This window comes from Pavona decussata, unplaced genomic scaffold (assembly GCF_977016875.1).
Source record: "Pavona decussata unplaced genomic scaffold, jaPavDecu1.1 SCAFFOLD_201, whole genome shotgun sequence".
In the NCBI taxonomy this organism is placed as follows: domain Eukaryota; kingdom Metazoa; phylum Cnidaria; class Anthozoa; order Scleractinia; family Agariciidae; genus Pavona; species Pavona decussata.
Genome location: NW_028145609.1, coordinates 178,733 through 202,500, shown reverse-complemented (window position 1 = coordinate 202,500; position 23,768 = coordinate 178,733). Strand labels below are relative to the sequence as shown.

The 23,768-nt window shown below is 36.5% G+C and overlaps 1 protein-coding gene across 3 annotated transcripts in view; it reads right to left on the bottom strand.

The window, feature by feature from the left end:
- Positions 1-1,816: 1,816 nt before the first annotated feature.
- The window catches only part of LOC146461158 (serine/threonine-protein kinase PAK 2-like), a 28,894-nt gene continuing 6,942 nt past the window's right edge, over positions 1,817-23,768 (bottom strand). The window contains exons 1-19 of one of the 3 annotated variants that reach the window (XM_085087241.1): positions 22,156-22,500; positions 21,960-22,048; positions 17,297-17,371; positions 16,551-16,635; positions 14,901-15,371; positions 13,563-13,642; positions 12,396-12,491; positions 11,952-12,003; positions 10,730-10,822; positions 10,433-10,496; positions 9,842-9,890; positions 9,290-9,331; positions 8,931-9,026; positions 7,934-8,026; positions 5,205-5,304; positions 4,699-4,814; positions 3,728-3,808; positions 2,694-2,831; positions 1,833-2,343 (exon numbers count right to left, since the gene is read on the bottom strand). In XM_085087241.1, the coding sequence (XP_084943367.1) occupies positions 2,257-2,343; positions 2,694-2,831; positions 3,728-3,808; positions 4,699-4,814; positions 5,205-5,304; positions 7,934-8,026; positions 8,931-9,026; positions 9,290-9,331; positions 9,842-9,890; positions 10,433-10,496; positions 10,730-10,822; positions 11,952-12,003; positions 12,396-12,491; positions 13,563-13,642; positions 14,901-15,371; positions 16,551-16,635; positions 17,297-17,371; positions 21,960-22,048; positions 22,156-22,324 (2,076 nt within the window). In that variant the 5' untranslated portion in view covers positions 22,325-22,500 and the 3' untranslated portion in view covers positions 1,833-2,256. Of the gene's footprint in view, positions 2,344-2,693; positions 2,832-3,727; positions 3,809-4,698; positions 4,815-5,204; positions 5,305-7,933; positions 8,027-8,930; positions 9,027-9,289; positions 9,332-9,841; positions 9,891-10,432; positions 10,497-10,729; positions 10,823-11,951; positions 12,004-12,395; positions 12,492-13,562; positions 13,643-14,900; positions 15,372-16,550; positions 16,636-17,296; positions 17,372-21,959; positions 22,049-22,155; positions 22,501-23,768 lie in introns of those variants that run through there. The other 2 variants (XM_085087240.1, XM_085087239.1) reach the window with 2 other exon arrangements.

Sequence of the window (23,768 nt, the reverse complement as noted above, 5' to 3'; positions counted from 1 at the left end):
AAAGGCGACCAGCGATCATATGAGAATCGCTCTGTTCGGCGATCATAGCGATCTTAATGATCGTAGCGATCACAGCGATCACGATCGCTAACATAGAAAAATTTCTATCTCGACGATCGTAGCGATCGGTGTTGCGCGATCTAGTGATCATAGCGATCAAAACGACCATATGAGAATTGGTTTCTGCGATCGTAGCGATTGGAAATATCCCATAAGTCATTACAACATTGGACTTTGTATCCTATCAGATTGAACACAAAAATATAACTTCAGAAACATGTTAGCGATCGTAGCGATCATATGAGAATCAAAGCAATCGTTACGATCGTTATCATCGCTGGGATCGCTGGTCGCATTTTGCAGCGATCATAGCGATCGTAGCGATCATATGAGAACCAGCCTTAAGTTAGCAAGCGACCTTACCTGGAACGATCATATAACCGAAGAAGTTAAAAAGGCCAGTAAGAGGTTGTATTTCTCAATTCAACTAAAGAGAGCTAGGGTCCCACCGCATGATCTAGTACGTTTTTATATTTCCAGTGTAAGGTCTGTAACAGACCACGCTGTTCCTGCTTTCTGCAACACCTTTCCACAGGAACGAGTTGCTACGCCTCGAGAAAAGAGCCTTGTCTATATTCAGGGGGGCGCGAAGTTCCACGGCAGTTGGGCATAAGACCTATGTTAGATTATGTTATGAGCGTTTGGGCGGCTTCTGAATTAAGTATCAAGCCGTAACTCGGTAGCGCCTCTTACGCTTGACTTGCTTCTCTTAGTGAAAAGAAATATCTTGGTGCCTCCGACACAGCATTACTGAGACGAACGACCCAGCGAGGCCTAACATCTGTGGCCCCCAAATCAGGGCACGCTCTCTGTATACCCCTCACAGGCTACTACATCGGCAGTAATTTGAATCGGGCCACACCATACAATGGGACACCGTCGATACCACGGGGGCCTTGGTCGTAAAGAGGCTATTCGCATCAAACAGTGGAAACTTGAGATCAACAGGAAAGGAGGCGAAGGTCTCTGAAATACATATTAAACCAGATTTTGACAGTGGCCTAAGGAACCCTTGACAAACAAGTCGATGCATTATCAGTTGTGCTGACGAAGCTCCTCAGTGCGATAGGACAGAGAGTTTCAGATTCTTTGTAATTTGTGTATCTTTGGGGAAGCGATTTCAGAGTACGATTATTGTAATAACTTCGGAGACAGGAATGAATTTCTTTGTTTGATTTCAAGAGGGTTAACCGTATAGGTGGAAGTCTGGACTGCCCCTCCCCTGCTTTGGGTTACATGCCATTCATGTGTTGGGGATGTTGGGTAGTGCTCATTCCAACCCCTTTGACTATTTGAGAATACCGTAAACTGCCGCTTAATATAAGCCCCCCGGTCATAGGCCAATCTACCTGTACACCAAAAATTACATCCGATTAAAAGCCCCCCCGCTAGTTTCGTTCGTGTTGTTAGTTTTAATTTTGTTCCAAATATTAACGTTTTAAAGCTTAATTTAAACCCAGTAAATGAAAAACGTATTTCGATCAACACTGCTATAGCTCGTTTCAAAACGGATTTTTTACTCCGATGGTAGCCCCCCCCCCCCCCCCGCCCCGGATATAAGCCCCCTCCGTTTATAAGCCCATCTAAAACCCCTTACTTACGAAGTTGTATAAGCTCAGGGCTTATGAGCGGTAGTTTACGGTATTCGATCTTTGATTGCATCGAGGAATTGGAGCAAATGTTTGCAAAGTGAAACTACCCTACATCCATGGCGGCATTTTGTTCGAAGTTTTGCGGCGGAGTACACAACAAGTAGTCATTTCAACGCCATCGGCTTTATTGGTATACAACAGGCGTACATTTGCCTTCCACCTGTGTTGAGGTTCACTACTGCGAGCAGAATTCCATAATTTCACCCTGCTCCTTCAAAAATTAAATTATCAGATAATATTAACGAATATCTTGAAGATTTCCCAAAAGACAAAGAGGATTCCATGAACACATCTACTTTGGGCTGATCCTCACATTGGACAAAATGTTACTGAATAAAATTTACAGGATAGATTATAAAAAAAAAAGAACTAAAATGCATTATTTCATCACTGTACATGCTCACAAAAAAGCAGCAACCAAAAACTTTTAAAAGCCTCTGTCACTGAAATTAACCAATAAAAAATAACATTTGTGTAAAAAATAAACTCTACAGAATTTATGTTCGCTTTCTCTCGAACCGAATTAGCAAGCATTGATAGTTGACTATGAATTTCTGGAGCTGGCTTCCTTGGCAGCAAGAATAAGTGGTACCAGACTGGCTAATGGTTTGGCCTGCTTTAAAAATGGATGCTGCAAAATAAAATCAACAAAATAAGAAACGTAGCTGTATGATTTACATCTCGAGAAAAGCACAGTTTCAGACGCTGGTCGTCGCTCTTGCTACAAGCACAAAAATGTCTTAAATTGTAGATGTCTTGTCTGTACAAGAATCTTTACAGACGCCGTTTTACACATTATTACATATTTGTGATTCAAACAGGTCACCTTCCATCATTATTTGCAACCAGATGTCTCACTTTGTGTGTTTTGCTCCAAAGAAATGTATGGCGAAAAACCTTTTTTTTTTTGTTTCACAGAAGCTCCAGGTTGAAATACTGCACGAAATGGTATTAGTAAATAAGCCTATAAAAACTGCATACCTGCAGAAGTTCCCTGGCTCCCAGCCGCTTATCTACATCCATTTCCAACGACTGTGACAGGAAATCCTTAAATACTGGAGATAATTTTTCCGGGTGCGCTAGTTCTGGTGTTCCATTTGTAGCTATCAAGTACAAGGCCTAGAGTGCAAAAACAGAGCTCAGATGTAACCCTTTAACCCCTGATATCAAACAACAAATTCTCCCATCTTGTCCTCATACTTTTCTTATAAAAGTGCTGGGGAGAAGTCATTAAAATATCACGAAAATTCACCTTGGGTGATCATATCTTTAATTCTCACGACCTTAGGGGTTGAATAAGCATTGGTATTACGAGGAGAGATTTCATGCTAATCAAAGTCCCTAAAGGGTTCATTATCTGATCTCCTAGCTGGTGTATTGGTTACTATCGTGGCAATAACGGCCAACTTTTTCAAGTTTTAATCTATTTCAATCTCGGCCATCCGAGGCCAAAGATAACTAACACTAGTTTCTGTGTAATAGTAGAGTTACTGTAAACAAAACTGAACCGTTATTTTAACGATTCCATCAATGCAAATGTGTTTTCTGGCCATTCAAAGTAACATCACAAATAGGTGACACTGCCCCTTTAAAGGGGAAGTATCATGGGGTTTTTGGTATCTTTTGTTAAAAATGATGAAATAAGACCTTCAATCAGCTGCCAAATAATTCTACAATGACGAGAGGACAGAAATCAACTCAATTCTTGAAAGGAACAACTCGTGATCGGTTCTAGCGCATTTTGGAAAAAAAAATGCGAGAGCCTGAAAAACATTAGCCCAACATTTTTCAAGTTTCAATCCATACCAGCCTACTCTGTCTCTGGCCAAAGGCACTAATTGACAGTTTTGTTGCACTGGGGTGATAATTTATAACAAACTTGACAACTACATGTATTTCTTTGTTTCTGCTGACAGACAAACATATAGTTTAGGTTTTGAAATGACAGGAAAATTTGTGATACTTCCCCTTTAAATGCACCTTATCAGTACATGTAATTCAAAGCTCTGACTTACTCTGAGAGGATTTTCATTCAGATAAGGTGGTTCACCCTCAACCATCTCAATTGCCATAATTCCTAAACTCCAGATGTCCACCTAAGAAATAACAGCATCAGATAAATGCATTTAGAAATAAAATGTTATTGATATACACTGTGAAGCCTGCTGAGTAATCTTTGGGTTAATCAAAATTTGAAAACCAACAAACACAAGAATGTCTGTATGTGTGGCAAATAATTACTTTCGTTCATTTTCATGGATCTCCAAGTGTTTCCCTATGCCTCATGAATTGAGTCTCAAATATTTTTCAACACCAAGGAAGTCTTGGGGCCCTGATTAAAATATTGACTTCCATACTTTCAGTTCTGATGGTCTCAGGCTCAAAGTCATTAACTCCAATGCCTTTTTCCTTCATATTAAAAAGTATAAAAGTCTCTCCCTTGTTCGCTTAGGCCAGCAAGATCTGATAGCGTAACACTTTTATTGCAATAGGGCGCACAATAATATTACAGTTAAGGCTGTAGTCTCCCTTCTGGCCCTATGAAACTAAGTTACAACAACATAGAATACCAAGGTACTGAAATACTTTAACATAATAGTAAAATATTGAATACTGAAATACTAAAGTACTAGAATACTTAGATTTCAAAATATCAAGTTAATTAAAAACCACAAGATTACAAGATCATAAGAACCTGTTACTTTTATAATTATGAATAGAGTTCTAGTAGTTGGTATGTTAGAGAGATATCATTAATTCGTTTTGTATTTTAGATTGTATTTTAGAAAGTTAGGTGTCCTCTATTAGCAGTGGGAATCCCGTCTGCTAGATTGTTGCTTGACATGTTAATTAAGTTATTTGTTATTATTATAAAAGCTAAAAGATTCTGTCAATTTTGAAGATATCAGGCATGAATTTACACATGATTAAATCAAAGTAATTTCTTTTGAATTGGAGACACTCAATTTGCAGAGTAGTAACTTACCTTTGGACCATACTGTTTCCTTGTTACGACCTCGGGAGCCATCCAATAAGGTGTTCCTACCATGGTGGAACGTTTAGACTGCTCGGGTGTTATAGTCGCACAGAAACCAAAATCAGCTGAAAAAGTGAATAGATAACATTTTTAGCAACTAATGTACAATGAATACTCAGCAGCGTGCAAAAAAGTAGCGTCCGATAGCTCTAGTGGATTTTGCTATTGGGCTAGTGAATTTTGTTCTTAACTTGCCCGGCAGGCAAGTGAAGTTTTTGAGGAATTCAAATGACAGAAGAACTGTGTAATCAATCCTGCGCATCAAAACAGTTTTGGGGCTGGTTGAAATGACTTTTGAGCTTGTACATGCTAGCTATAGGTTGCCCGAATGGTAAGATGTAAAACTGACTTTAATTGCAACCTGCTCAGACACCATTTTGATATTCATGAGTGTCCCTGGGAAAAACAAGAATCTTGTCTAACAGCAAAATGTTGCAACCAACAACAGTGCTCACTTAGTTTCACTTGACCATCCATTCCTAAAAGAATGTTATCACTCTTTATATCTCTGTGAATCACACCATTGCTGTGCAGAAACTCGAGAGCTTGGAGACACTGATAAAACAAAATAAAATATAATTATTATAAAATGATTCAAAGAACTATTTAATAATAGTTAACTATTTCATAATAATAATTAATAATTAATAATTAACAATAATAATAATAATAATAATAATAGTAATAGTAATAGTAATAATAATAATAATAATAATAATAATAATAATAATAATAATAATAAGAGCACTCGGATTTTTTTTTCCAAGTATGCCTGTGTCACTTTGTGGAATAATACATCATTCTCATTCATTCACCAGGCTTATACCACATGTTCGACATTCCAATCCTAGCAGTATGCAGGATGTTTGTCCCATGAACCTAGTTTAATGGCCTTAGCTCCCACAAGTCTCCTGTAGCTCAGTGAAAGAGCATCCAAACTAGCAATCGGAAGGGCTTAGGTTCGACTCCTGATAGGAGCACTCAGATTTATTTTTTCTGAGTATGCCTGTGTCACTTTCTAGAATAATACATCATTCTTATTTAATAATTATTGCCAACGAGTCACCCTCGCGAGGACGCAAGGGTGACGAGGCGGCAGCATTATAAAGCCGACGCGCGAGATGGTTTTGGTACAGGCAGAAAAAATCTCGAATGAAAATGTAAGCATAAGGTAAGGATAAGGTAATGTAAGAGTGACATCATGGGTGATCGTTTTCGAGCTAGCCAATGGCATCGCGGTATTTTTTATCTAAACCAATCACATCAGGAGTATCACGATCGGTGAGCGCTAGTACCCAGATTCTTCTTACACACGCGCGAACTTAAATTTTGTAAACAATATGGCGGCCGAAGTGGCGAATTTAGTTGTCTTCGAGAATAGCAGGGTTTATACGTCTTATTGTATAAGGATGGTGTATAAAAATAGCAAAGATCTTTTTAAGCGCTAGGAAACTGCAGAAGTTTTCACGTTTAGGAGCAATCGAATTTTTCCTTCGCACCATCTTATTTTTCGATCCTGCGCGACAGTGTGGAAATGTTAAGCTCTAATAGCAGATTTGTTGCTCCGTTGGTGGCAGCGAAAGTTCCGACGGCTCTGTCAATCGAGGAGGTAAGAGAATTCAAATCTTAACTGTTTGTAGTGTGTTTTGTTTTCTGAAGAGGGAGCAATCTTCTTAAAGTAACCTTTCGGTCTTTAATCATGATAATTTTATATTCAAATTGCAAGCTAAAACGGACAATAGTAGGTCAGTGTCGTTATGTAAATTCATGTGGTCGGTAACATAATATGCACAATAAAGATATCATTCCAAACTGATACAGTGCGGACCAAAACGAATCCCTAATTATAGGGATCTACAAAATATTTTAGATTTCATCGTTTTCTAGTCAAATTGAGTGGGTTTTTTTGTTGATTTTTAGGTTCTGTTTGAGGGAGATGCACATTGGAGCTGTTTGAATGCAGGAGAAATATTTCAAGTCAATTGCAACTTAGCTTTGTGCCATTCTTTTAAATACCATACTTGCGGCTCATTAATTCAATAATTAAAATTGGATTTGAAAAGCTCATGTTTATTGTAAAATTCTATTATCTCCAGGTTGATAGCTAATCTTGTACACATTAAAGTTGTTTTAATTGGTTTTTGTATAAACTCAAACAGGTAATGCAAGGGCCGCAGATGTTTCATCTCTAATCTATCTCACAAGTTTAGATCTTATAGACATTCTAAACAACAAAGAATAGCATGAGAGTTTTGCAATGCTTTATTAAACAATGATTCAGTTTGAAAAATGTTTTGTAGTCTGGTTATTCGCAAAGCAACTGTGACAGTTTTTACTCGTTGGCACTCTACCGGCAGGTATTACTAGTTAGAAATATAATTTAGTCTGCTCTTTCATCATCACAGCTCCTACAAAGTAGCCTTTTTGTGAACTCAACTGAAGACTCAAAGTCACCTTCCCCTGGCTTGGAACAAATTAATGTTATAAAATATGCTTACCTATTAACTGTTAATTTATTGTGACCTAACCAAAGAAGCCATGTTATCCGTTTAGAATGCATTTTACTCCCCCCACACTCTCTCCTAAGACAATGTTGAAGTTCACAAGGTAATAGGGACCTTAAGCAGCCACGACGACGATGTCAACAAGAACGTCCAAAAACAATAGTTTTAATTAGCAAAACACTGGCTCTGTACGTGCATTATACACTTAAGGACATTTCTTTGCCATCCTCTGCAAAACAACAATGTGAAATGACCACACTCAAGGTATTATGGAGACCGTGAATGCATAATGATTAATTTTCCCGCCCCTTCGACATTAGCTTCTGGATAGTTTGGCCACATTACGCAAACTAAATTAGCATAAATTTTCGCGAATTTATTCAAAAAACGTGAATGTAACGTTTGGGTTCTATTTTCATTGGCGGCGGCGGCATCGTCTCTGCTGAAGGTCCCTATTTTTCTTACACTGGCTCAACAATGTTAAGGGGAATAGTCTGGATAACAAAGATTTTTCATCTGCGTACACTGTATATTGTTTCTTTCATGTGTGTAAGGACATGCTGTAAATGCAAATTTGTCCCAATCCTTTTGTCCCTGATTGTAGAAAACAGTGTAACAGGAATAAAATCAGAGCTAAAATAACACACCTATAACATCATTCAGATCCCTAATGCCATTACCTCTCTAGACACTGATGCAATTTGTCCTTCATCCATGCATGTCTCTGTTACAACATCAGTTAAAGAACCCCCGGCTAAATACTCCATAACAACCTGAAAACAAAACAAACTGGATATAAGTATAATGATAAAAAACTGGATCATTGCATGATGCAATACCAGGGATTTGATTGGTTAAGCGGCCATGGTATATAAGCCATTATACCGTGCCTGAGAAGTAGCGACCATTAAATTCTCTTCTGGTTGTTCTTGCAAAGCGAAATCAGCAAGATCTAAAAAAATATTCTTTGATTAATTTTAATAAAACAATTATTCCACTCACGCTTGTTGGATATGAGATGATTATAGCCGATTCAGCACCACACTCCTCACTGATCATCTTATATCCAATGCATGCTCGTGGAATAATTAATTATACATGTAACAGTTACATATACATTGCCAAGATGTAATAGCACCCTTCTCCTCTACTAAACAAGGGTATATTAGTATATGCAAAGTTCAAAGATAATTTCAATACATGTATGCTAGTAGAACTCCAGTAGAGGATCATCAGATGAGCACCCATAGGATCTTGTACCACATGTTGTTCCAGGTGCTATTAATTTTGATAAGAGCTTATAGCATCCTACTGAAGACTGTACAGGATCCTATCAGATCCAATTTTAGATCTTGCAGGATAGAGATCTTAAATGAACCTCAAAATCATCCAAGATCCTGCAGTATCCCAAGTACAGATCACGAAAACTTTACTTTGAGGGATCTCCTAGGAGCATACAAATCCTGTAGTCTCTTACTTATTGGAGACAACTGGATGACCACTTAAATTCACTGTTCATTTTTCAGAGTTCTGGAAAGGATGCAACCCAGTGCTGGGGCCTTGACAAGTTGTGGGGTAGGAGGTGGTCTTAGCCCCTCTTTTTGCTCCAGGCCACAACCTTAAATAAGGTTCCTCGTGATCCATGGCTGCGACAGATACAGGACCCTGACAACTTACCCAAAGTTCTTCTCCTACAAGGTAACTATCCACGTAGTTGACAATGTTTGGATGTTTATTCTCCCTCATCACCAGGATTTCATTGATAATTAATTCCTGAAAAAACACAAGAATGGGTCTGTTACAAGTAGTTAGTATTGCTATCACTGACTATTATTTCCTTTTTCTTAAACTTTATGCTTTAACATTATGCATAAATATAGGTCATCATCATTATCATTAATTTTTAGAAACATATTCCTCTTTAATGTTCATGCTTTCACATAACAAATAAATTCTACGAAAATTAATGTGTAACAATGACAATGAAATGAAAATTAACATAGAAAAAGTATGCACTTCTGCTTTCAAAACCACACCTTCTTTGGCTGTTGTGACAGGTTCATCTGTTTGATGGCAACCTTAAAAAAAATACAACAAAGAAACCCTTAGTGCTGTCAAGATCAGCAGGGAATCAATTAGGTGAAAAGAGGGAGAGTGAAAGATGATACCTGGGACAAAATAACATTTGAGAGGGGATGGGAGGGAGGAGAAACAAGTGCAGAGTAGCAGCCAGGAAGGGAGGGGTGGGAGACAGCAGTAAATGGTACAGGAAATGAGATGTTCAGATAATGTGTACCAATGAAAAAAAGAGCATGGTTACTGGGATAAAATCATTTAACCCAAAATGAAGCTGTCAAAGAAAAGAAACTGCACAAACTCCTTATAAACTCCTTATCAATGCTTTGTGACTGTTTTATGTTGTTGCTGTTTTTTTTTTTTTTTGTAGTTATAAGAAGGCCAAGAAGACAACAAAAAATTACTCTGTAATCTTCTGACAAGCTTTGGATTTTCAAGCATCATACAGTGTACATGTATTTTTTTAATGAGTACATTTACATGCGGTAAATTTCCCCCCAGTAGTTACTGACCTCATGTCCAGTAGCTACTTCAATGGCTGTATAAACAGTACCAGAAGCTCTGCAAAAAAAATTAATCACAAATTAATGCAATATTTTAAGGAAGAAAGGCCATGGTACACATCACACAAATCAAATTACATGTTCAGTGTAGCAATTCACAGTAGCTGTACAGTCAAATGATCCAAATATACTTGAAGTTTTTCTGTTTCTTTTTTCTTTTCTAATTTTTTTTTAAATTGCAACACATACAAGAACGCTGGTTACAAAACAATATGTCCACTACTCACTACTTATTACAAAATACTTATACTACTTACAATTCAATGCCATACTTATGCTACTAACAATACGACACTTATACTATCTACAACACTTACATGTACACTGCTTGCAATACAATACCCACACTATAGTACAATACGATACTTATACTACTTATAATAGAATATTATTTTGTGCTACTTGCACTACATTGTTTTTAAAGGGTTCATATACAGTACTACGACTACTTATGACTTATTTATGATTGTACGTATGCGTATCAAATAAAAGCAAGGACGAAAAGATGAAAAAAAAATTGAAAAGAAAAAGGTTTCTTACCCCTGACCAATCTTTTCAAATTTTGTGTATTTTCTTTTAGGATCTCCAACACTAACTATGGTACCTGCCAGGTGAAAGAAGATACTCATGTTTAGCTCAGTGTAGTTGGTCACTTGAAGATATTCACTTTAAAATTAATGCCAACAACGACCTCCTCAACCTCCAAAACACAACAGAATGGAGCTATGCTTTCTATATCCCTGGAAATTAAAGCTACTATGCATCAATTTTTAATTAGCAAAAATGTTGAAATACATATAATTTATTGTAGAAAAAAGAGCGAGTCAAGAACATTACGTAGTCTGCTATGAATCTCCTCATCTGACATCTTCTTCTTCTTCTTGTCCCTTGTTTGCGCTCTTGCAGGTCCATGCTGTTCATGTGTAGCGGCTGGAAAAATCCAAACCAACAAAAACATGAGGACCTAATGTCTACAGCTTACATGTGGCCAAGATCTGAGCAAACAATCTGGCCTTGCTGGCCACAGGAACGAATATAATAGCTGTGATTACATTTGAACACACTGCTGATATTTGGCTTTTTACAAAGGCATGCAAATAGTGTGAGAGTCAATATAACAGGTTGAAGAATGAGTCAGCTGTCTTATTTGCAAGCCAAACCACTGACAACTGCAATAGCTACACTCAGATAGTTCCACTATTATTACAAAACACAAGTGTTCACAAGTTAATGTCAAATGAATGTAACCTTAAAAAGGGATACACATACATACACCTGTACATCTTATTCGATGCTTTAACATATAATACGTGCGGATATTTTGTGAGTTGCGTAGTATTTAAAAATACTAGCAATGAGCAAAATGTCCGCACGAATGATATGTAAAACCATTGAATAAGAGATTTATTATTCCAGAAAGCAAAAAGATTTTGTTAATGTTATTTTGGCCTCTCTTTTCTTGTAAGAGTGTTTAAATACACCCGACATTATCTGTCCATCAGTATACGGCACATGCGAATGATGTAAACACAGAACGCCAATTAAATGTCTTTGTCCATATTCGCTCTGTTCAGTGTATTATGGTCTTATATTTTGCACATTCTCTTGGCCTTATTTGGTGAAATGTCATAACAGTGGAATAATAAAATACTGTAAAAACTGAACCACCTTCAAGCAAATTAGCATGAGTGATTGCTTTGTTCTCTGTTTGAACTGAAACAGGAATCAAGAAGGATCATGAATGTCTTCATTTTAATTTTTCCAATTGTCAACAAAAATCATAAGCCAATTTGTTGAATTCAGGCCTTTATAACAAAACATAAAACACAGAACTACATTTTCTCTGTTAAACAGTCTGTATGCTAAGATACAGTTTAATTGGAGAGAACTGGATTGTGCTGTACATGTATGCCAATTGGCATTTGCAAATTTTTCCCATCAAGCCAATCAGTTGACAAATTACGTGTATGTACCACAAGGAGAGCGGATTGAAACACCTTGTTAAGCAAAATTAATTTCCTGATGACCAAAATCAGGAAATTAATGTACTTGATCTTACCTTTCTCCTCTTCCTTGGGTGAAGGCTTTGTGGCAACTTCATTTGGAATGTACTAAAACAATACAAAAATACTTAACAATTTGGTACATGGGTAAGTCAGAATTAAGACAAAAGAGGTGGCTACATACCTAGCCTATAAACAGATGACACAATACTGTCATTGTATAGTTAATATTAATAGTACAAAAAATATAAAACATCAATTAAATTGACATTTTTATTGTGTACTATATTTTTTAAAAGCAAGTTTGCATCATTCTGTTGTTGTATACTTAACATACAGTAGTTCAAAATAATTATAATTACAATTAGATCACACCATAATTCCATCAGGTTGCATCATTTATGATTTACACATTGCAAGGGACAACGATTTTCAATCGAACATATTTGTTATACAAGGAACTACACAACATCTCTTCAACTGAGGTACTGAGTGAATACCTTAGACTTAGTGTGTTCTGGTCGTGAGGGGATGGCTGGTGGCACATCTGGTTCAGCTTCATTTGCTTGCTCACTGTGATTCTCTGCTGCCGATGGCTGCAATGTAACAATGAAAATGCCACAAATGAATTCTATAAATACCATCAGGTTTTTTTCTTTAAGAACTCACTGACATTTCTATTGAGCAGCATTTAGACCGAAATTTTTATACCCAGGGTTTGTACCCTTTTTCAGAAACAAATTTCCAGGACTTTTGAAGGACGTTTCCAGGCCTCTTTTCAGTAACCATAATGCACAGTAAGTATTTTTAAATTGTTAGATCTTCCCATCTGGTTGCTCCTCAATGACTTTCAAGAAACTTTGTTACTTGAGTTTGAAGATTTCCAGGATTTTCCAGGAACTCATACCATTTCCAAGGACTTTCCAGTCCTGGGAAATACTAGATTAAAATTCAAGTACTTTCAAGGATTTCCAGGACCTGTACGAACCCTGTACACCTTGGCTTTTAACTGCAGGGCTGCCACTTATACTTATACATGTAAATGTTTCCTTACTTCTCCCTGACTTTCAACTGACCACAGACCAGTTTTCAAGGACAGCAGAAGACAAATTGTTTGCCAATAAAGCCAGCAATGAAGACACAGAAATCAACCCCTTCAAAAATGTCTTTTGAAATAATGAGGAAACCATTTCTCAAACCTGGTGGCTAGCCAAAAATTTAATATTTCCAATTTTTCGCTAAATATACCCCGATTTCAAATGTACATGTAAGAATTCTTTGACTTCTCGCTGATGTTGAAAAAATTTAACCATGGCAACCCTCTATAACCTTATTGCAGACCACTAAATATTAAATTTTTATAACATGTATCTCTTTTTCTTCTAACCAGAGATTAATCACAAGATGGAATTAAAATTCCCCAATTACTTCACCTTTCATATTTTTTTCTTGATTCATATCTATTTCGACCTTAACCCTAACAGTGATCAGCATCACATTTCTCCTTGTAATACCATTGTTTACTCAACCCCTGAGATCATGAGAATTAAGGATATGATCAACCAAGGTGAAATTTTCTTCTCCCCAATACTTTTATAAGAAAAGTATGGGGACAAGATAGGAGAATTTGTTCTTTGATATTAGGGGTCATAGAACATTCCACTTACATGTGTTGGTGTGGCATGCGGTGGAAGAGGCGGTGCATACGTGTGTTCACCAACTCCTGGGCGAGGCGACTGTGTTTGACCTGTACAACACACCAGATGAAATAAATGATGACCTTACTACTACCAAGGCTGGATGTCCAGTTATTAAACGTGCACTATAATAATATTACAGAAGGGTTAACTTATCTGGTCTCATTTCAGAATGCGAACACATCATAAAGACAATAAATTGTTCAGATTGTTTTATCGATGTTACTGTATACCCTGGAATACGTGGATTATTACAGTGTTGCATTCATTGTTTCTGTGTGCAATCAGAGTATTGGGAATAAAGTGACCCAGTTTTTAGAACTCGACAAAGACATGAATTAGCTTACAGAAGAACTGACGATGTGTAACTTACAATTTATTTAATTGTAAAAATAGGTTTTTTTTTACTTCAGTGCATTGCTTTTCAAAGGGGTGAAAAAGTAAAACTTGGCCAATAAATTAAGTGTTGGCACATATTCATGTGGTTCATTTTTAGTTTTCAGAATCTTTGCTCAGTTATATAGTGTTATAAAAACATCGTCCTTTGTTGGGTTTTTTGCTCTACTATGATCATGTATACATTTAAAAAGTTAAAAGTCAATGATTATGCAATCAACCACAAATGAAAGTAGTTCAGCGACTAATGAACGAAAAGCAAAATTTTAAAAAATTCCTCAAGACATCTAAACACTAATATCTGGTTAAAGCCATTTGAGTTTTCTTCAAGGTTTATTTATCAGGGGAAAATGGGTTTTCAGCTTAGCAAAAAATTTCAACTGTGAAAAGCATTCTTAAACGTAACAGTTTAGACAGTAGCATCAGAGTATCAAAGTACAAGGAAGTAAGAATAACTTGTTTGCACTGAAATTATATTTTATTATTTTATTCTTGGTTCAACAACGTTACAGATTCAAAAAGAAGTCAGATGCCGCCTAAGAATTTTGAACCATAGCCTTGATAACCACTATCATGCTATCATCATGCATGCAATAAATAGACTATAAAAGTATTCTTTTGACAGTCAAACTATCTGCTGGATGCACAGTTGATGCGATGCATGTGAGAATGATGCTAACGACCCAACACTCCAGTAGCCCACACATCTGCCTTCTCGTTAAAACTGCATCGTTATTAAAACTTAAACAAAACAAATTAGTGTACGTCTAATTGTGACACACAGCTGAGCAGCAAATGATTAGTTCATACTGATGAACGGTTAGAGCCTATTAACATTTTCGTTGTTACAAGACTTTAACAATTATTATTTACCAACTGTTACTATAGTTAGTTAGGACTAGACAGAAATACCTTGAGAATCAGAGGAGACACGTTGTAAGTATTTATTAGTGGGAGATAACTCTGAGTTCACACTCAATTTCTCAAGCTCGTCAGCTAAAGACCCTGGCGATGACCCAGTTAACGAACTTGAAGTGTCTGATTGAGACTTGAGAAGAGCACGAGTTGGTGAAGGGGACGATAGCTGTCGCTTGTCTCGATTTGCTTTTCTCCTTGGCTCATTGCTTGTTGACCCAGTAGTGGGTAAAGATTTCCTGCGCTTCTTTGAATGCCGCCTAATTATAACTTTCAGGCTGCTTTTCGATGAATGTTTGTTCTTAGACGAAGCACAACTAAATGGGGAACATGTTATTTTCATTTCTGTTGTGTCGTCCAAGGCAGATGAATAGTAGAGTGGGCTACTGGAAGTTGACGGTGATGAGTGGCGTAAGATAGGCGTTGTATCAATTGTTGAAGCAAGGTTTTGTCCCTTACTAGAAGTTGCTATAACAAAATATATGCTGCACATCAACCACACTATCACCATTTTTGCTGAAAAATTTTCCCCTCAAGAATTAATAAGATTATCATACATTCAAGCAGTTAATCTTGAAGAAACTTAGTATGAAAGTATCAAAAAGTTAATAGCTACAGTAAGGATAAATTTTTGCATTTAGAAAAATTAATATCCAAAATAACCAGTTACATGTAATATTATTTGTTTCCATTTAGTGAGGTTTTCAAATGAATATTCACCCACGTTTAATTTACAGAGAGTTACATTCAACAGTTGTTTAAGGGTTTATAGAGCATATAAAACTCTCTTGTACGCAGAATGATTAAAACACACAGGTTAAGTATGGGTCAAAAGTAAGTCAACAGTCTCAACTCACTTCTTTCAAGAATTGCGCATCTGGTACATGGGTACAAAAGTTTGGTTTTATCAACAAAGTTGATATCACCGTGAAGATACTGAGCAGAGTGGTTAAATTACCTTTGAATAATCAACTTTGCTGATAGAACCAAATATTCATTTTCATTAATTACCCCCCAACCTCCTTATCTATCCAGAACATAGGTAAGTTCTCTGGAACTTAAGTGTGACAAACTGGAAAAAAGGTTGTGAAACGAAACTCATTTCTGGTTAACAGTAATTGGAAGACAAGAAGGTGCGCCTAAGTTCACTCAAACTTGCAAATGATTGGTGCAGGCCATCGCTTAGATCACTGATGGAACTGACAGTGTGGTGTGTGTCGAGCGTATATGTACATGTACCAGTCTGTTCCCTTTACTCAGCCCATTATAATCATTGTTGATAGAATCTAACCACCTATATAATTTATACATCCCTGTGATTCCAGCACTACAGTGCAGCAGTTTAAGAATTCTGGATTTTTTTCCAGGTCTGTAAGCTAGGGTGAAGCAGGCAAACCACCATTATCCAATCAATTCGTAATCACCACCTTACACACGCTTCACAAATAACCATTTGAACAAGTTTTTCAAAAAGAACCTTGGAAAATGCCTCATTTGTTAATTAATTATTTTGTAGGTACACATGCTAGAAATGTGAAAACACTGTGTTACACTGTATGTGCAGACTAAACACTCACTGTTTGTGAAAGGAAATGATCTTCAAAGGGGATCAGCACTTGTTTGTTGTGTTTATTTAATGTCACCTACCATAAGGCTTTGACACTGTCATAAATTTTGTGGTTGTTTCCTTGTCAATGTTTCCTTCATAAAAGTTTAAGACATCAAGAACAGCCTGAAATAAAAGGAACCGCTTATTCAACAACAACAAAATATCATAAACCTTTAGTGTTTAGATAGAGGGTTTTTTTCATATACAATGTACAAGTACTTCTATATGCACATTTGAGGGGCAAGAGAATTTACAAGTTCAAGTGTTCAAGTGAGAGTTTAAGTTCACTTAGTTTGGGTTTGAGGAGGAAGTACATAATTTAACACAGTAACTGTTTCTTGTATTTAGTAAGCAATGAGTAGTATTCTGCATTTTGCCACAATTTTTAAGTTATAATTACAAAGGGCTTAACATCATGTGGGACCTAACTTGTAACATATAACTTGTATACAAGTTGAACTTACATTGCAATTCAAGCTTGTTAGTATCAAAGCTTCTTAATTGATTACTTGTACTTACAATTCGTACAGTGTTGAATCCTAATTATATTAATTGGAAAAAAAACATAAATTGAGGGAAAATTAGTCCCCAATTAAAAAATATGGTCTCCTCAGCATAAAGAAACAATCTTTTAAAGGTTACTACCTTTACATTCCAAACATTGCATTACGGCTTCACACTTACATTGTACAAAGATGCTAACGTAATTATCAAGAACAAAAAATAATTAAAGTTACACCACTTACAATCAATTTGGATTATAGAGTTTTTAATAACCACTAACCTGAGGATTCTTCTTCTGCTCAGCTTGGGTGATGTTTGATGTGTGAAGGAGCCTGGCCCATGCCTCTGGCATACCCTGTCAATAACGCAATCAAGTGTTACCGTCATCCATCAAATGCCACAACAGAGTAATAGACCCTTCTCCAAAATGGTGGCAACAGATTTGAATGAGTAAAAATTGAACTGAATGAAAAACTGATACCAGCACTGGAAAGAGAACTTTCACTTTCGTAACCTTGCAATGTTTCAGCATATTAGGTGTTATATCAGCTTAGGAACTGTAAGATGAAATTTGACAAATTTACAGACGTTTGTGTAACCTGGGGTATACGTCATACCCCTAGTCATACAAACGTCTTTAAATTTTTCATTTTTCAACTTACATTTTCTCAGCCGATATTACACCGGATACGCTGAAACTTTGCAGGGTTACTAAAGTAAAGGTGCTCTTTCTAGTGCTGGTATACGTTTTTAATTTTAAGTTATTTGAATTTTCGGCCGCCATTTTGGAGAAGGGTCTATTACATCACAAAAGTAACTACAGTGAATTCCAGCAGAATCTTCTGTTTAGCAGGAAACTGCCCAGGATCATACATGTCAACTGAAAGGCTGGCAACGTAACCAACTTACAGAACCACTTAAAAGTAAGTTGACAGTCTCGACTTGATCCTCGTAACTTGATTCTCACGTCTCTCGAAAGTCGAGACGTTCAAGTTTCGAGACGCAAGAATCAAGGATCAAGTATCGAGAAACGAGGAGTTTTCAAATATGCAAACTCAAAAAGAATCTCAAGGAATCGATTTATTCCTCAAAGAAACAACAATAGCCGTTCGCACACAAAGTGTAAATATTGGTAATTCGCATCACCCTCCAGTGTGAGCACTTACATGCATGTTGAATTTTAGGCTGATTTTTTTTTTTTTTGGCTCAAATGTCCCTGAATCTTTTAAAGTGAACTTCAGTTTAGTCAGAGAACATCATCAAGGAACATGATGAAGGGCCGTCAAACTTCTCAAAACATTGTTTAATTCCTGACATTTTATATCATTGAAAAATCCCATCTTGATTAAGCCCCAAAATTTTAAATTTCAGATAATGAGGTGAAAGTTTCAGAAATGCTACAAATCTTATGCCAGAAAAAATGATTCTGCAATGAAATATTTATAAATTAAAGCACGGCCGCATTATTCTTCAAATTTAAGTTGTACTATACATTTCCAATCCATGCAGCTGCCCCTCTGCAGACGTGTGCAACTTTGTGGCTAAACACCCCCTGCCCACAAGACAAATTTTAATAAAAAAGTTCTGTGACTCTTAATCAAAATGCCAAAAGAAAGGTGTTTGTCTGCTATGGTTTATGGTGTTTATTTGAACAACACCTCAAATGACTGATTTTTATTATCAATAAGTGAATAATCTGGTTCATACATTGTAACAATAAACAGGCGAGAACTTAGTGACATTCTTTGCTGGGAAACATCTTCTAATAAAACTGTTTTTGCACCAAACTTCTTTATGTTCAGAGTTTTTCATTCCATGGAAACAATTTAGACAATTTGACCATTTAATTATTTTAAATGAAAAAAGAAAACAGGCAGGAGTTTTCATTGACTCTCTAAAATAAGCAAATAAGACTTTTGAAAAATACTTGACATACATCATCATCATTCATCATCAGTTTGTATGTGAGGAATAGAACGATCCTAAATACCAATGTAAATTTCTGTACTGCCTCACTCCTATTATCCCCAAGGAGGGTTTTTTGTTTTTCCAAAATTAAAAAAACAGGTACCCTGTATCCAAGAGGGATGTCTCCTACAAATTTTTACAGAACACAAGTGTGATTTCACTGCACTTTATTACAAAAGTGGGAGTCTATAGAACAGCTGGACACACTACTGGCTAAATCTTGTTCTAAGCACTGATAATAAATTGCACAGCTTTGTTTAAACACAGAATCAGTTTAAAACTTGCCAAGTTATTAAGTGCACCATTACAAAACTTGTACCAGATCCAAACTTACAGTAACAGGTACAACTGTATAAATTTTGGAAAAATAAAACCTGCACTCACAACAAAATTTGCATGTTCTGTCATACAGTGTACTTCAATAATAACACTCCTTAAGTAATACAAAGTGTTTATGTACATTGTGCTGGTACAGGTTTAAGAGTGGTACAGATCCAAAATTGTACCACTCCTGCTTTTTTGACTTCTGTTGTTACAGTGTACCTTACACGTACGCAGACTTACACCAGGGTTTCATGTAAATGGACTGAGATATTCTGTATAAAAATGTTACAGACCCCGAACAATCATACAGTTGTATTCTGTGTAAATAAACCCCTAAGCAGTTCTTATTCTTAGATTTTGAAACGATTTAAATCAAGCAAATTTGGCGGCTCGAATTATTACAGGCAAAATTTCACGATTATTGATTGTGCCTGCACCAAAAATGGCCAAAGCACAACGTTGTTTGTACGCTGGTCTGCACAAAAGTAACATCTGTGCACTTTCTATCTGTAAATTATTTTTCACAAGTTTCGCAAGTTTCATTTTTACAATCTGTTTCAATATGCAAGTAAAACAACGAAAATAAACCCATATGGCATAAGATGAGAGGGTTAGCATTACCTTCACTGTATTTCTATAGTACCCTCTTTAGTTATACATGTATGTGAGACAACATCACTTCAAGATCAAAAGAGTGAAAGCCGCATGTACAAATGTTGTAGCACTCCATTCTAATGATAACAGACTTCATGACACTTGGTTGTGGAATTATTAAGAAAAAAAAAACGTTTCAAATAACGATTTTACAAATTATGATGCTTCCACGGAAATTTTAATGTTAATTTTCTCCCTTCTAAAAATAAAACAAACTATCTGCACAAACAGAAGTTACATGTACATGCAGTATGTGGTAAAAGCTGCAAATGCAAATTACACTGTAAGTGTGTTGGTTTTTCATATCACATACAATAAAAAGATAATTTGGTTTAACAGATATGTGCTATATAAGAACGTAAACAGTGAAAATCAATAACTGCAATGCCAGAAAGTAACAAACAATGGTATTAAGCATCAGACTATGAAATAATTAATTTTGTGGTGAACTACTGTCGAAATAATGTTCCAAAAAATGTTTGTTTAAAAGATCGTTCTTGGTTTAAAATCGTGCATGTACAACAACATGAAGAAATCCCAAATATAATAATAATAAAAAGCCCAATTCGTTTCATGAACAACTACAGCAGAAGTGAGAATCTATATTTTCCACAATAATACAAACAAGTTAGCATATAGTTACAACAGCAACTCTGCCAATTGAAGCACTGTTCCAAATCTGCCAGACAAATTTATGAAAACAAAATGATCTCACTGGCTAAATCAACAACATAAAAGACCTATTTAAATCTTTTCCTAAATAGGAAATTTTTAGGATCAATTTAGAGACATTCTGTCACATAAGTGTTGATAACAACAAAATATCGAGAGTGAATTACTTTCAATTGTGACATGTCTAAATGAATTCAATCTATAGCCTAGTTAATTATGTACGCATGAAACTAAAATTCTAACTTTTGATAAAAGTGAGACTTTCCCACCTTCACAAATGGAATAAATTCATGATCTATAATTTGTAAAATGCCACCTTTGAGGAAAAAAAGGCCTTAAAATCACTCAGTATCTTCAGCAGCCTTTGAAGCTAAATTTCGAGCAATACCTTCATAAGCTGCAATTTATTACAACAGGAAAATCTTTTATTGGTTGCATAAACATGAAATTTTGCACCTGCATCTGGCGTTCTGACAACTTCGGAATTTTGCATCGCAGCAGCTTCAAAATGATATAAAAATGATTTCTTTTTCAGTTTCACAAGAGCTGATAAACTGCATGTAAATATGAACAAAATCAAAGAGATAAGGTTTCGCGATCACGTCGAACTTCACTGTCGGCATATTAAAATAATAGGGAAATTTTGACTTTTTTGAATTCACCAGTTCAAAAACTGGGGATCTTGTTTTATACACTTGTTTTTACACGCTATTTGGCTCTAAAAGTGACCGTGTTGACGGCAAAAAGAGTTTTGTTTGGAGACTTTCAAGAGCACGCAAACATCTGCTTCTATAAGCTATGAATGGTTTGATCAATGAATCGGATTTGAGGTTTTTACACTGATCAATATTCCAAACCTTTACCTGCGGCCTCCTACTAAGTACACCAACAAAAAGTATTGAAACTTCAGACAATAAAAACAGTAAAAATATGTTAAATGCGCAACACATAAACACTGATTCAGAGGGAAAAAATATGCACTGACAGTAAAATAGTCGATGATCTGGGCCACGAAAATACAACCAGGAAGAACTGACCAAGGCCTCAAACTACCAATGCAACACGAATTTCATTACAAGCGCAATCTTTTTCCTGCTCAACCGGAATTGAAGAACAACAAGGAACTTTGATCGCTGTCTACGCGAAACCTCGTATGTTTCTGAGTTGAGATGGTTCGTGATGTCGGAAACAATTGCAAGCGAGAGCGTTTCAAAACACTAGGTACAAACACGCAGCGAAGACAGCTGACAGATCGATTTCGTTTTAAACTGAGATGTTATTCGGTGAGTGAAATTCAGTTTAAGCGTCTTAAGCTTATGACTTACCGTAAATTCGGAGGTTACTGGATCAAATCCCACATGAATCGTGTGTTCAAACTGCGTTGGGTACGAGATCTCCGGCTTTTTCTTCGAATCTACAACATAGTTGCATGTTATCACATTAGCGAATAGACGCCATAACACAAAATATTCTTCCTCGATCCGGCCAGAGCAGACTTGAAATGCAAAGCAAGCTACATACATTTTTTATCCTCGTCTCCCTTGTTCTGGAAGAATCGAAATGTGGCCGCTTTCTTCTTCTTTTCATCAACAGGAGCGCTTGGCAAAGGTTTCGAAGCAGGAGACATCGAAGAATCTTTCGTGGAAGTCAGACGCATAGGAGGGGCCGGTGGCCTTTCTTCGTCCGACATATTGCTTTCAAAACTTAACTAGCCGCCAAGATCTCCTCCAGTTGTTCAAAAGTTCTTATTCTACAAAAAGACACTAAAAATTCCGGCACTGAAAACATGCGTAACTGAAAAAGCTCATACTTTCACTGTTCAATCGCAGGGGATGTAGGGGAAGGTTTCATCGCCAGGATGCGCATATTCAATCCCCCTCCCACACATGGCGCGGAAGGCACTGGGAACCACCACCAATGGAGTAAGCCAATCAGAACACGAGCTTGTCACTCGGCCTTTCCGGAAACTTTCCGGATTTTCGCGGATATTTCAAAAATGATTCATTACTCAGCAGCCAAAAATTCTTCTGCTCTTGAACACAAAGGCCGAACTGTGACACTCGTTTAGTTGCTATTCGTGGCACGAATAGCATGGTGAAATAGCCTGTCTAAACAATAAATTATTTACATTACTTCGGAAGACAGTATATAATGATTCATTCCCATCATGTTCGCATATATTATGAATGTTGAAAATTGGGCGTCGCTGTGCCCTTGAGTTTATTTGTAACTAATTTTACCCAGTGGATGCTTTACCTTTTTAAAATAAAATTAATATATTGCTTCTTTACTTTCATGGTATTCAAAAAAAGTTGCAAAAAGGGTAGCCTAATATACTTTTCAAGCTGGTTTGTTTACAAAAAGCATTACTGACAATTAATAAAGGATTAAGGAAATTTAAAACAGATCTAGAGGAGATTCCAAAGAAATGTCGTGTTGGCTTTGGTTTAGCTTTATCATGTTCCGTGACAGCTTGGGGACCAAGATTGGCCCCGAGACAAATTTAAAAAAGGTCACGCTATTTCCTTGTTCACGCGTGACAACATTTCCTTACATTTCAGATAGCACGCATTCAGCTTTCGGAGCTTTTTATTTCCAGATATTTGCCTCTAATTCCTATTTGCTTCGTTTTGATCTTCATTATGTTGTTTACTAGCTTTGGTTGAGTGTTTACCGTAAATTTCCGAACTGTCTGTAACTGACTCTATATTACATTGTCACAGGAATGCAATATGCACATATGCATATTTTGGGGGGAAGGCTTCTTTTCGAGAAGGCTAAAAATAATTGGCCTCAAAATTAAAACTGTGGCTTACTGAACAGGTTGTAAAAACCCAACCCAAGAGTGACGCTGGATTTATATTTTGGGAGGTTTAAGTTATCGACCGGAAGACTTGCTTCCGCCGGATTTGGGTGCGTATGTTTGAGTGAACTCATTTTTGAAGGGGAGGGGGGTATATTCTAATTGAAACGGTACTTAGGTTTGGTTTTACAATACCCAATTGAAAACCATTCAATGGGCCAACGGAGGCAAATATCGTTTTCGGAAAATTTATTTACTCACAAAGTACACAAATGTAATCGTCTCTCATTTATTTATTCTTTCATCTGCAGTTCCAATACAGTGGAAGCCC